Here is a 15005-nt window from a genome sequence, read left to right on the forward strand (position 1 = left end):
ATAAAATATATAGTTTTTATTAAATATGCTCTTATCGACTTATATTCTTGTTATTCTCTGGAAAAGGTGTCAAGGTCCTATGGTGTAATGGTTAGCATTCTGGACTCTGAATCCAGCGATCCGAGTTCAAATCTCGGTGGGACCTTCAATTTTTTCTTAAATTCTTATTCTTAAAATATGATGAAAAATTTTGTTTATAAAAAAAATATATCATCACACGTTAAATAAATTTAATTTTTATACTAATACCACCAAACTATTATATTGTATTAAAATAAATGTCAGGTATTGAATAGAAACAATAAGGTCATAATAAATGTATTCAAATTACGCTCAATCGACCATTTTGTACAGTCCCTGTCTGTCTGAATTTATATCAAAACATCTATAATCTTTATTAGTAAACTTTTTTCTGGATCTAGCACCCGTTTTAAAAAATATAATTCTTTATTTGTTATTTCATAGAAATTTAATTGCATAAGAAAAAATTATATTATTTCCAGTTAGTGTATCTAAAAATGTTGATTTTATATTTAAAAAAAATTTCAAATTTTATTCTAAATCTTCCAGTTAACTTGCACAAATATCTGATTTTGAAACTATTAATTACAAGCCCGGGTAGCTCAGTCGGTAGAGCATTGGACTTTTAATCCAAGGGTCCAGGGTTCAAGTCCCTGCTCGGGCGGCATTTTTTTATTTTTATTATATATTATCAAAATAATTATAACCATCATTAATTATTACAAATTAAAAATAATCTAACGATTCAATGCCGAGTTTATAAGCAATAAAAATGCAACAGAGATACCAGTCAGTACGGTTTAGGGCAAGACGAGTATTGGTATCTGGGTAACACCTATTTGATATACTAATTTATTCGGTCGTACCACAACACAATACGATATTCAAATCGTTTTCTTAAAAAATTACGGTACCCGTGAGTGACTATCCATAATATACATTTAGTTATTTTTTAACGCCCAAGCCGTTAAAAATTGTTGATAAACTCATGTGTCGGCGGACTTGTTAACATTATAATGTCAGTTTCCTGTCTTATAGCTTTCTCCTCTCCAAATTCTAGATTTGCAACGTATGATGCATCTATATCAGATACAAAATTTGCCTAGTACTACCAGAAGAGGTCAAACATTTTCGATAGGTATAAGAACTCACTTGGAAGCGGTCATCCGGTACATCTTTTTGTAACAAAAAATATTCAGTTAATATGGCGCGAACAGTTCGTTTAGTTAACAGCAAAATTTCTTTTTTTATCGTCTTGTAAGTATATTTGTTTTTTTTTCGAAGTGCGTTTGTTTTTATTTTCGTGAATTTTTACAGATTATTGACAGGTGATATATCAACAAGATATGCCGCAAATAATTAGTAAGTATACACAATTTTTTATATAAATTGTATACATGTGGAATCATTCATAGTAAAGTGAATATTTGTATGAAAATTTTGATACACAAGTACAATTAATGTTTTGATTGTTTACTTGAATCACCAAATGTTGATTTTTATTTAAAATCTACATTTTTATAACAAAAATTATTAGAATCAATTCCTTGTTTTTAGATATGAATATACAAAAAATGATATCTTATTATACAGGGTGTTTCTAATTTCACGCATGATTGCTCGTAACAATAATCCTATGAAAACTTTCTTCTTATCCCTTTTCTACATATACAAACACGAGAATGTAAAAAATTTATTGTTTATCGAGTTGTCTTCTATCCTTTTTCTACGAATATTCTTGATTATAATAAAGTTACTGTTTATTGAGTTATCTACTACTTAAGTTTATCGATGAACCATCATGAATATGAGAAAGTTAGTGTCCATCGAGTTGTGTACTCAATTTTTCCTACGATCTCTCATTAATGTAAGAGAGTACTATATATCGAGTTATAAACTCAATATTTAATAAATCTTTATGATTATAAGATATTTATTGTTTTTCGAATTGTGTCCTCATTTTTTTCTACAACCATAATGAATATAAGTTCTGTCACTTAATTTTTCATCGAAGCCACATAATCATAAGAATATGATTGTTTATCGTGTTGTTTACTTAATTTTCAATATAATCCCTATTAATATAAGAAAAATACTGTCCATCGAGTTGTGTACTTAATTTTTTCTACGAACCCTCATAATTATGAGAAAGTTACTATTTATCGAGTTATGTATTCGATTTTGTCTACGATCTCTCATTAATGTAAGAAAGTTACATCTATCAATTTGTGTACTTAATTTTTTCTACGAACCTTCATGACCATATAAATGTTACTATCTATCTAGTGTATTTAATTTTTTTCAAGTCGTTTTATAACCTAAGAAACCCTCATGATTGAAAGAAAATTGCTGTTTATCGAGTTGTGTCCTCAGTTTCTTTCACAAACTCTCAGCATAATGTATATTATTGATACTAATAACAATTTCTCAATAGAATGAATCTTTGTGAACTCCGTAGAAATAATAAGTGCACAACTCGACCTATTTCCAGATTCATGTGGAAGTAAATTAGTTGCAAAATTTTTTTATAATTGAACCTCGATCTGTATGTAAACTAGATGTAGATCAGTTTTGGAAATGATCTAATAGATAACTGAATATCAAACATTAAACAGTTTGAAAGCATTTGGATGCACCGTATGATTCGTTTGTTTTCATTTTATTAAAATGAAACTGCACTATGTTTTGGCTAAGTTCATCTTCTCTATTTTTGTTATGATCTAATGCCGGCTACACAGAACTGTCACTTTGTATTCGTAACCAACTTCACGACGTAATTATCATGTTGCCAATTACTCGTCAAATATTGACTACACGAAATTTAATCAACCATATCAAAATTCACCTCACTTTGTTAAATAGGCATGAAAAGTAACCATTTTTGAAGGATTTATGACCATGAAAAATTGAAATAATTTTGAGAACTCCAAAATGCAAACGATCGTGAAAAAATTTTCTGTATTCATTACTAAACCTCAAGAATCATTCGTTTTGAGATATTTTTAAAAAAGTTTCCAATTTATTTACCACTCAACATTAATTAACTATATATCTTTTAATTGTATGCTAAAATCAATTTATAAAAGGCAGGCTCGCCTTTTGGATAGCAATCATTTTCATTCTCATTATATCATTACAAAATATCTAAATTTATGTATTATTCCTGCTTGGTCATTATCCCACCGAAAATTGACGACTAAAACAGCTCGTAAATCCTCGCCTTATCTGTATTCAGGTACCGTTACAATCATCTTTTGACTTTTTTTTATTTGCTTGTTAATTTTTTATCGATTTTCTTTATAACGATGTCGATGGTATAGATATCCATTTTAAAATTAACTGTTAATAAAAAGAATCGCCCAAATGATTAATTGTCTCATTAATATTTGATATATAAACATATTTTTTTTGAAAGCAATTATTTTTTTTTATTCTGACTACTGACAACTAGATACGTGAATAAACATTCTCGTTAACTGTGTTGTTTATTATTCGAATAAATTAATTAAAATATACTAACTAATAGATTATTTGAAAATTATTCAGTTATTGGAAAGATTTTTCAAAATTTCTAAAACTACAAGCAGCCCCTACTAAAATTTGAAACTTAATATATATGTTCACCGTTATTTGGACAAATAGGATACAGAACAAAAATGATAAGGATGCCATAGGTTTGTTCTTGGAAACTGCACTGGAAGTGTACTGAACTGGACCAGTGCAGGCCAGTTTATGAGTGTATAGAATTAGTTCGATCAGATAGAAAGAACGATATGGTGCTGAGAGCAATGGAGCATTTGTTGATTGTTGTATTCGAGGTTATTTTTTTTTGATATTTTACATTCGTCCGATAACGAAGATGTAGTGCCACCGTTTCCAGATTACACTGTCTTGCACTGCACTGGCTGAACTGACTCTAGACTTAGAGCAATCAGCACAGTGAACTGGGTGAACTAGTTCTCTTGCATTGCTACTAAGAGCAGCAACCCTAGCGCTGGTTCTGTTACAAAGAAAGATTTAGTGTACACTTCCTGAACTAGTTCTGCCAGTGCAGCTACCAAGAACAAACCTCATACTACGTGGCGCCACATTAGCATCAGTGTAAGTTTCTTTTAGGTTATATTTACTACATTATTTTGTACAGCGCAAGTCAATGAAATTGTCAATAATGACCTTAAATTTTTAGTAATTATTTAGAATTATTGGAGATCCTTGCAAAAATTGCATAAGCAATTTGTCGGCCTGTAAACTATTTGGTGGCTTTTTATAATTACAAAATTAGCGTTGCAGTAAGAGTGCAATTAGTTTTCTTAAACGCAATCAAAATTCGCAAACGAAAATCCATGCTGCATTCAATTTTATCCTAGTTTATGTTCATGTTCAAATTGTGCGTTCCACTTAGGTATAAATTTCCTCTACAAAGCTTGTGATTATGGAATGGATATTTCAACACCGATATAATTATAAAATAAGCCCCGGGTGTTTTAACATTATATACACGTGATTGTGAAAGAAAACTAATATAATTTCTACTTGTTATTAAAGTTGAGAAATTGATTCGTCTAACAGAACAATAAAAGCCCATAACAACATTTATCAGTGTTTTTAATTAATTATCAAAATGAAAATTAGTAGGTAATTTGTACAAATATGACATATTTTGATAAAGCTCGTAATAGGTCAAAACGTAAAATTTTTCCTGTTATTTTGTACTGATTTTCTATCAAAAAAACAAAAAAGTCTAAGAAGTGAAAGTTGGAGAAAATTTTAATTATGTTGACCGAATGTATATAAAACAACTTTTTTTGCAAGAAATAAAGTATATTCAATTAAATAGCATTTTAGAAAAATGAACACTATTTTATTTATTGTTTTAAATACATATTTTATAGAGCTTCTCGAACAACTTACTAATGCTCGTTTTTTATTATTTTAGTTATTTTTTTAAATTTTTCTAATATATTGCTCCACTTTTGGCCAGTGCTCATTTCAAGAAAATTTTTGGCTTCTAATATTTTTTTCGTAAATTATTTTGAAATTTGTTAATTCTGAATATAAATTATAAACACCAATATGGAGTCTATACAAATTTATATTATCTAAAATTTGTTCATAATGATCAAATGTGACCTAAAACTTCAATGACACGAAAAAAGGTTATGTTCTGAGAACTCATACACTCGCATATCTGTCAGTGAGTGACAGTCTTGAATATTTGACATTGACAGATTCGTTAAGAATTTGTTTGTGGCTGCGCTGCACTGAGCAGTGTGTGTAAAAACACATTTGTGTGACCGTCTAAGTTAACACTTAATAATGTGCAAGCAGTTTTGGTATACTTTATTTTTATTCAACACTAAAAAGTATAATTTAATGAAAAACTGTATAATTCTGTTTAAAACAGTATAGTTGGCAACTCTAGCTGAATTGTCGGCTCAAATTTGACACTTCTGGCGCATGACGTCATGCTGGAATCAGAATGTTTTCTTGGCCATTAACATTAGGTTGGAGTTGTACGTATTTACTGGGTTTTTGTGTGTTTGTGATATTTTTTTGTGTTTAGCGACTATTATAGAGTTGACCTAACTGTTATTATTTTCTTTGAAAGGATTGTACTTTCTATTATATATCATAATGCCATCGCTACATGCAAAAGACTTAGCGAAGCAGTAGACAGGACCCTGTGATCGAAAGAATAAAATTATTCAAAATATGGTTAATAAATTTCGTGAATCACAAAGTAACAAGCAGAATTTTTATTTTTTTCCAATCGTTATACTTACATTATGTTATCGTTGATTCACTTGTAGAATTATAAAAAGAACGGTTTCAGTCTGGTTGAAAATATTTAGCACGTACCCCTTATTTATGTGTTGTTTAGTTTAGCGCGTGCTGGCTCCATTCATTTCGAAGAGGGTAGTTTTATATAATACAAAGTGCCTAAAACTTTGTTTATTTACCTTTATATATAATTAGCTCAAAGAAATAAATGAAATATACCCATAATATATCAGAAACAATATTGTTTAATTGAATAATTCCATAATTTTGCTAATCATATTTTGAATAATCTCTTTTTTCACGAAACAGGAAAGAAATTATATTCCTTGTAAACCGCAAGTGACCTTGAGAACGCGAAATTCAACTGGTAAATTCAATAACCATATAAATAATATATTTATAGACATTTCTTTGTATCAAATATTACTTTTTGAATCAAAATAAAACTTAATAACAGGTATTTAGCATACATTATACTTCACATTTTGATTCCAACGTGACATCACTTTGTGCGAGAGAGTTCGCGCATGCCTATGCAAAGGCATACCTTGTATGTGTATCGTGACTATACACAAATGAAACAAAATATTTGATGGTCCATCACGAAACTGTGGCGGATATTTCAAGTCACTTTACTCGAAATGATCTATATAACTTTTGTACCTCGAGTTATTTATAACTTCCATGCCGAATTTCATAATGATCGGTGTGATCCGAAAGAATTTCTTGCCAAAAGTCGTTGATGATTAGAATAATATAATTCCAACGAATTGTCAATATTATTCAATTGACAACAGTACGAGCTGTCATTATTCTTAATTATTCTTTTCGTTAACCATAGAATATGTGATAGTTGTTGATAAAATCATAAATTAAAGCCCGATACTACTAAATAATAATAAAAGTTTCTTGTAGGTCAAGATTTAAATTTAAAATATTCACTATAAACATTTTAGTAGCCACTTTCGGAAACTTATAAAAAGTCCTCTTTCGAGTTAGGAGCAGCAATCAGCTGGTAGTTGATCTTAATCATTGCTTCCTAAAAACCCTATACACCGGGTGGACAACTAAGAATGTCCAATATCTCAAGAGCGCTTCAGGGAAAAATAATTGACAAAAGTGGCCCCGAAAAACACATGGAAATTATTGTCAGAATTTCAGATTCGCCATTAGAAGGCGTATTTGAAAGTATGTATTTTTGATTATTATAGTTATTGCTAAGAAATCTAATACAGAGTATTTTTAAATTCCGATGTTATTAGAAGCACATTTTATAACAAAATATACGATAAATATTTAAAGAAAAATTTATTATTATAATTTTTTCGTAATATTAAAACATAAATTACGTGAAAAAAATATATAAAACATTAACGTCTCATTAACAATATACACACGTTTTACAAAGAATAAATAAAACATTTTAAGGAAGTTAAAATTAAAAAAAAAATAGTAGCGTCATGCTTGTTTGTGTTAAAAGGATACAAAATGGTGTAATATTGTAATATACATCGTTATATTTGAATAAAACCATAAATAATTTGATGATCTGTACTTATCATACCATAACATTTTTAAATCAACTTCAATGAAACATTTTGTTATTATATTATAAGTTGTTATAAATTTTTTTACTATTCACTTCTGAGACGTTTTTATACGGTGTGGAACAGCCAAACGGTATAAATTCATTAACAAATAAATGAAGACGTCTTGCGAAAAACGCTTGGACACATCGACGATATAGTTTTTTTGCTATTGTACTATAAACCGTGTTAGATATAAGACCGGAAACCATGATTGGTACACCCGGTACATTAACAAAAGACTAATTTTATTATTTATAAATAAGTAAAGTTAATATTATAAATATTTATATACGAATGTCTTAAAACAAATCTCAAAATATATAAGCTATATTCAAAAATAAATTTCTCCCTAGTACGGTTCTGTTAATTAAACTTTTATAATGACAATGAAAGTTAATTAAAAAAAATAGGCGTGTGTTAATTAACATAAGACCGATTTAACAATGTGAAGCTATTTAGGACAGTTTGTTATTTAAAAAAGTCGGTTAGTGGAAGTAGATAGGTACCGTTTTTTTTCATACAAGGTGATAAATTGTTCGAATCTGCATATATCGGTATATTTTGTCGCAAAAACAAATTTCATGTTTTCGGCACATATATTGTCTTAACCTACATAGGTATACAAGTTCTTGAATTTCATATTATTAAAGTTAGTCCCAAAAGTGGGTTAATATAGATAAATTAAAAGAAGTTAATAATTCATACAACTCATTTAATAAAAATTAATCGATAATATTTTAAACAAGCTTGTTGAGATGTTCACAACCCCCATAGATAACTGTATATGTATAGAGGATATGCATTAATCGTCATGCCTTTATGTACAAAGGATTTGTATGTTTTGTGACATATATTAACCGCAATAGATAACCTTATACGCACAAAAAACGCCCCACTTTACACATTATATATCTTCGACATTTATTATGTAGCAAAATAATAAAAAAACTGATATATTGTTTGCTTGGAGGTAAAACTCATTAAGTAAGAAAATCAAAATTTTTCAGGAGAGCAAAAAAACGGGGATACGCTCATTAAAAATAGGAAAATGATAAATCATTCAAAATTTCCACTCAATTCCTTTTTTTTTTAAACTAATTTTAAATTATCTTATCTTTTTTTAAATTAACACTTGACTCATAGTGGATTAAAATTTAATTTTCGCACTTAATGAGTATTTCAAGTATGTTAGTTGGTGTTAGTGAAATAAAATATAATTTTTTTATAATCTTTTTATTTACAGACAGAAATGTTTCACAAATATTTTGTAATCAGAGAAAAACACTAAACAAATATATCATACAGTATAATACACGCAAAAATCTTATACACATTTTTTCAGGTCAAAATTACTCGAGAATCCATTCTTCATCTCTTATATCATCTATACAAGGCTCTGGAGCTCTTTCATCTGAAGTTTTTAGAGACGGTATATTTCTATACCACAGCTGGACTTCCTCTGGAATGACTCCTTTGTCACAAAGTTGGATCAAGTCTTTTTTCTTTGCTTTATTTAACTTTAATTGGACACTATAGGCAGAGACGAGAGCTGGGAAACAGTTGTCATTGCTTCGTGGTCTTCCACGATTTGATGAGCTATTAATATCTAAGGCCTTGTAGTCGTCTTTATGACTGTACTTATAAAATATTTTGTTTGGTTCTGTTTTCAAAAATTTGAAACATTTAATTTTTAACCAATTAATCTTGTTTCCTTCTATATCAGTTTTTTTATTTTTTATGATCTTAGAACTGAGGTTTCCTAAATCTAAAAAATCTGTATACTTCAGCTCAAAGCATTTGTAGGGTATGGTATTTTTTCCTGTTCTGGCTCCTTCAAATATTCGTTTATAATCATTCATCATAAATATCTCTTGATTTTTCATTTTCCTTTCTATCGTGGAATGCATGGAATCACATTCCATGAAAGAATAGCCGGATTCCAAAAATTTATGTTCAATCACCTCTAAATGGCTTCTTTATCCCAGGGGGTAGCATGGATATAAATTTCATAATAATAACATTATAACAATTTCATTAGAGCCTCTTTTCCCATTTATTTCATTCCAAAAGAAACAACTTCCTTCTTTATTTTTGCTTTCAAAGAAAGTCAAGTTATATACCAAAATTTTTTGGCTATAATAAAATTGGGAAACAGCAGATGTAGATGGGAGCTGCATTACTTTTTGCAGATCAAATGTAAAGGTTTTAAAGCTGCTGTCAAATTCTGCACACTCTTTGTCCTTACTTTCGGCTTCTTGGCAAACTGTTTTTCATTTTATGTGAACATTGTAGGATTCCTCCAGATCTTCACCTAAACAGTTTTCTTTTTTAGCAAGATTGTATTTGCTGCATAACATGCATTGATCTTTTTGGGGCACAAAAAAGGAATAATTGTACAAAAGATTTTTCTATACTGATGGATGCTAACAGTATTTATATTTTTGATTTCACACCTTTCTTTGTAAAGTCTATACATTGAGGAAATATTTAAATCGCTAGATAAATACTTTTTCTCACTATTTTTTCTGGTGTAGTGAGATTCCACAGTAGGAAAAGAATTTGTGTTCTTTGACATAATCTATTTCAATAGGCTGGGTTTTGTTGGGTGGAGGCTTCTTTTTTTCTTTTGGCTACTGCTTTCTAATGTCGTTTCCTATAAGTCATATAAAAACAATTAGTTATTATTGGTTGTGAAGCAAATCATAACGGATACTTTATAAAAGAAAAACATACTTCATTATTTTCTCGATCGGTAATCTCATCTGAATAAACATCAAGAGTTGAATTTGAAGGAGAAGGTACATACTCTGACCCAGAATCTAATAGCAGGTTATCTATTTCATCTTCATTAAGGGCAATGTTTTCCTAAATTTAAAAAATAACAATTATTGTTTTAATAATATAAATCACTTTATTAATTTAAAGAATAATAAGTAATGCACATGTAGAGAAAAAGCTTACCGTGATTGCAGTGTTTTAATCATAAACTCCTGGTTTCTATTGTTGTTTCCATTCTCATCTAATGATTCCTTTTCCTTATTATTAATTTCATTAGACTTGCACAAAGCAACTAGCTTATTACCGCGACTGAGCATTTTTAAGTGATTACAATGCACTTTTAACGAACAAAATAAACACAACAATGTTTTTATTGGCATAACCCATAACTCACTTGTAGTTAACAGATTGAATTGGATAAAGAGAGATATGTAGTTCCAAAGAAAAGCGCTAGAGGGAAATTCACCAAGTGCCCTAACCTACAGAAACCATGAATGGTAAAACTCATCAAGTGACTATGATGAACTTTAACTTTTACGAAACTTCTCAAATAATTAAATAGTGAATTTTCTCATTCTCTGATTTGCACTTATAGCAGTTATGTTCATTTAGTGACTTTTCATACTTATGGGAAATTATTACATCAACACACAATGACTTTTTCTCGAATTTGGAAAAAATTGCACTTAGTGACTTTTACCTCCAAGCAGACGATATAACCAATCTAATTCGTGATTACTGAATAAATAAGCAACGCTAAAACATTCCTATTGACAAATAACGTTGGCTAATTGGCATGCGCTTAAGTTAAAGTACCCGCATAATCTATGAAGCTAAGTACTCCAACAGGGTACGGGTTAATTGTGAACGCCTATGTTATATTGATATTAGAATTATTTTCTTTGTAATAATAAACTAATAAAACAGTAGCTAACCTTTATCTAAAAAATCTTCTTCTTCATATACTATCACCATTTCGGAGGTTTGCTATCATCATAGCTATGTTGACTTTGAATGCTGCGGCCCTAAATTGTCAAAATCAGCTGAGCCCATTTAAAAATGGCCACTATGGGGTAAGCAAATGTTTTTGCCGTAAGTTTCTGTGTGGTTTGGGAATGTAATTGTTGGATTTTAGTCCTTATTATTCCCAGTTTTATAGCACTAGGGCTTATTAAAGAATTGTGAACTGTTTCAGTCAATAATGATATTAAATTTGTTAACTCGGCATACTTCATTCCAGCTATAATTTATCGTATATAGTTGGATACTTTTCTCTCAGAAGAAATACTCTGTAATACTTGGTAATAGTTTACCCGATCAGAAGAAGAGAATATGGAATGGACTCTCGGTCGTTCCCGTAGTGCGTTTTTGAACGCTCTTGCGTAGAATGTGAAGTATATCATAGCAAATCTTGTATGAACTTTGTATTAAAATATTGTTTTCACACTCAACGGGTTGTTTTGTAAGCGCACTCTTGTACAAAGATCAGATAGAAAACGCTATCGGCATAGAAAGAGCTTTTCCATCAGGACAATGCTTATTGCCAACACCAAAATTCACGAATTGTTCTCTGAATTGGTTAAAAACTGACCGTATCCACCATATCTGGCTCCAAACGACTTTTCCTATTTCTTAATCTCAAAAAAGGCTAAAGCATTGCTGCAAAAAGAGTATGGACTTAAAAAGAGACTTCGGTTAAGTTGGAAACTTTTCAGAGGACCCTTGTACGTAAATTACATATTTTTTATTGATGTTGTTGCCAGATACAACGTTTCTATGATGTTGGTAGGTTTTGGTGCAAAGCATAAAAGTATATTAAAAAAATCAATAACGAAAGAAATCCATGAATTAATAAAATGATTGAAATATAAAGTAATGAAAATCGTTTTATTATTCCATTTCAATATAATTAAATGTTTTATAATATTATAGTGATATTAAATAACTATATGTTTATGAACAATTAGACAATACTTATATAACCAATCTGACATCACTGATTAATTATTAATAAAAATATGTTTCATTGTGTTTAAAACCAGTTTGTAATAATTATGTTTTTATTGCAGTGACTTATTTATTTTGCTGTTTGTGGACATTGAACTACCTAATTTAACACTATAAATGTAATCCTATTTAACTGGTTGAGAATAATTTGCTTATATCACTTTGTAAGACTATTAGAGATTAATTATTATTACTAAAACGTCTTGGAAGTTTTTTCGACATCATCTATCAAGATAATTCATATAGTTCATGAACTGCTACTTTAGCCGAAAAAATGACAAAACATCTAAAAGGACCTAAGATGGAAACTATACTACTACTACGCACTTTTCTATATCGTCTTAGCTGCTTTTAATGATTCCAAAATAATTTTGATAATTTGATCTTATTTTCAAGCTTAGCATTCGATTAACCATCGATTACGTGACGTCATCGATATATGAAAATCTCAGTCTGTAACGAGTTCGTTCGCAAGAAAATGTGTATGCAATAACTTCAATTATTGACATTAATATATGACGTTATTTAATCTACATCAAGAGCAAAGTAATATTTTTTTGTTATTGATATTAAATAACTAAAGTAGATAATTTCGAATGTATTGTATAAGACAAACAATTCTATTCGTGAAAAAGTTTAGTAGTAAAAAATTTAAGCCGACAGTATTTTTATATAGGTACATATATATAAACTTGAGATTATTCTACTGATAGTATTTAATATTTTAATTTTTTCTTTTCAGTACAGCAGAGCTTCTTAAAGAAACAAAGCTTAAAATGAATAAATCTCCGCTTGTTTTGAAACGTTATGATAACATCACAAAATCAGATGAAGACCAAAGGCTTTATCGAGGATTGGAGCTTTCCAATCACATGAAAATACTTCTTGTTAGCGATCCAAAAACTGACAAGTCATCTGCTGCCATGGACGTTAATGTGGGTACGCACGTTTCTGGCCAATATATTATTAATAAGAATCAATTGTGTTGTAATTTTTATAATTATAATTTTTTGTAGGTTTTCTAAGTGATCCAAAAGAGGTATATGGTTTAGCTCATTTTTGTGAACACATGTTGTTTCTAGGTACTAAAAAATATCCAAATGAAAACGATTATAGTAAATTTTTAAGTGAACATGGAGGAAGTTCAAACGCTGCGACGTATCTAGATCATACTCTTTATTATTTTGATGTAATTCCAGATAAACTATCTCAAGCTCTAGACAGGTAAAGTCTTCAAAATTTAATATTCTTAAAACGTCTTATATTTTTAAATCCTTTAGATTTTCCCAATTTTTTATTGCTCCACTTTTCACGGAAAGTGCCACTGAAAGAGAGATAAATGCTGTGAATTCTGAGCATGAGAAAAATATTCCCAATGATCTCTGGAGATTGGATCAGTTGAATAAGCATTTGGCCAACCCCGATCATCCCTTCAATACGTTCGGAACAGGTTAGTAATCATTTTTTCATTGTATGTTTTACAGATTTGTAGGGTTCACGCCAGCATGGCGACATAGCGACAATTGTCGCCAAATCATCAAGAAATATTGCCAAAATCATTTTAGGCGACACATTTGTCGCCCAAAATATTTTTAAAAAAACCTATGTTTTATATTTACTGTGCTGTTTTTGCATAAAAGAATTTATATATGCCGTAAAAATATGTATAAAAGTGTGTGTAACATGCATATGTTAATTTTTTTACTTTTGTCTACCACGTTATATTTTTGGACCACTAAATCATAACTTAGGTGGTCCTTTTGGACCACTAAATTTTCATTGCTGGTGTGAACTCTACAGATTTGAATATTTCTGTTGTTTTTTGAAAATGTATTTTTGCAAAATTCCTTGGAAAGTTACTGTAGAAATAATTTTCATGGAATATTTGTAATTATCTGATAAATAGATAGGGTTCAATTGTAACAACTTTTATCCAATCAATGAGATAGGGGGTACAATTTGATTTTGGTGAAAGATAGTGTTCATTTTCAAAGTTATGGGGCTATAGGTCGCATACTACATACCTGTTCTTGGATTTCAACCAAATTGAATGTTTTCCAGAATATACTTCTTTATCAATAAAAAAATAACAATATTTCAAATAGAAATTTGAAAGATAACAAAATTAAGCTGGTAAATGCTCTTTAATTAAAAGTTGAGTTATTTTTGCTGGTGGTGTGTAATTCCAATGTAAATTTAGTCGTTACATTCAAGAAGAATAATTTTCTCTCCAGGTAATAAAGATACTTTATTGAGAATACCAAAAGAAAACAACATTGATGTAAGAGAGAAGTTGCTAGAGTTTCATGAAAAGTGGTATTCATCAAATATCATGAGTTTAGCTGTATTAGGCAAAGGTAAGCAATTACTCAAACTTTTTTTATTCTTAGATCTTTTTATTTGAGGTAATTAGACTGCGTGTGATCTGAATGTGTCTATTACTTGATTTATTCCTTCCATTTCCTTATTCCGAATTCCAACTATGTACAGCTAATACATTATTTTTGACAGCATCATTAATGAAGTAGAAAAAAATTACTTATCATATTTTTTTGGCACAAATCATTTTTGGAGGGACAATAAAACTTTTAAGAACAGGAAACCCTCAAAACTCACCAAAAAGTTGAGTCTATGAGAGTTGGTAGAGTAGGGTAATTGAAAAATGTTAATTTTGTTAAGATGATTACCAATGACTCAAAATTCTGTTCTGAGACCTGAAATTGACGGAACTTCAGTTTAAAATCCAGGAGGATAATCAAAAGATTCTAATTGACGGGATAAAAGCAATACCTGTTGAAAATTCTATGAGCCATCCCTGCAGGTGCATAT

The 15005-nt window shown here is 29.6% G+C and overlaps 1 protein-coding gene, 1 long non-coding RNA gene and 2 other non-coding genes across 5 annotated transcripts in view; 3 read left to right on the top strand and 1 right to left on the bottom strand.

The window, feature by feature from the left end:
- Positions 1-73: 73 nt before the first annotated feature.
- Trnaq-cug (transfer RNA glutamine (anticodon CUG)) lies at positions 74-145 on the top strand. The gene has a single exon. It is a non-coding gene; the product is annotated as a tRNA-Gln (tRNA).
- A 467-nt stretch (positions 146-612) lies between these two features.
- Trnak-uuu (transfer RNA lysine (anticodon UUU)) lies at positions 613-685 on the top strand. Its single transcript has one exon. It is a non-coding gene; the product is annotated as a tRNA-Lys (tRNA).
- Positions 686-806: 121 nt separating this feature from the next.
- The window catches only part of LOC130441921 (insulin-degrading enzyme), a 29340-nt gene continuing 15141 nt past the window's right edge, over positions 807-15005 (top strand). Inside the window, exons 1-6 of one of the 2 annotated variants that reach the window (XM_056775802.1) lie at positions 807-1278; positions 1339-1383; positions 12919-13115; positions 13193-13400; positions 13457-13626; positions 14411-14533. In XM_056775802.1, coding sequence (XP_056631780.1) covers positions 1226-1278; positions 1339-1383; positions 12919-13115; positions 13193-13400; positions 13457-13626; positions 14411-14533 — 796 coding nt within the window. In that variant the 5' untranslated portion in view covers positions 807-1225. Of the gene's footprint in view, positions 1279-1338; positions 1384-12225; positions 12853-12918; positions 13116-13192; positions 13401-13456; positions 13627-14410; positions 14534-15005 lie in introns of those variants that run through there. The other variant, XM_056775803.1, reaches the window with a different exon arrangement.
- Positions 8609-11032, bottom strand: LOC130441923 (uncharacterized). Its single transcript, XR_008909658.1, has 3 exons — positions 10353-11032; positions 10125-10256; positions 8609-10044 (listed from the first exon to the last, which is right to left on the bottom strand). It is a non-coding gene; the product is annotated as an uncharacterized LOC130441923 (long non-coding RNA).

Source organism: Diorhabda sublineata, chromosome 3, assembly GCF_026230105.1.
Source record: "Diorhabda sublineata isolate icDioSubl1.1 chromosome 3, icDioSubl1.1, whole genome shotgun sequence".
Lineage (NCBI taxonomy): Eukaryota > Metazoa > Arthropoda > Insecta > Coleoptera > Chrysomelidae > Diorhabda > Diorhabda sublineata.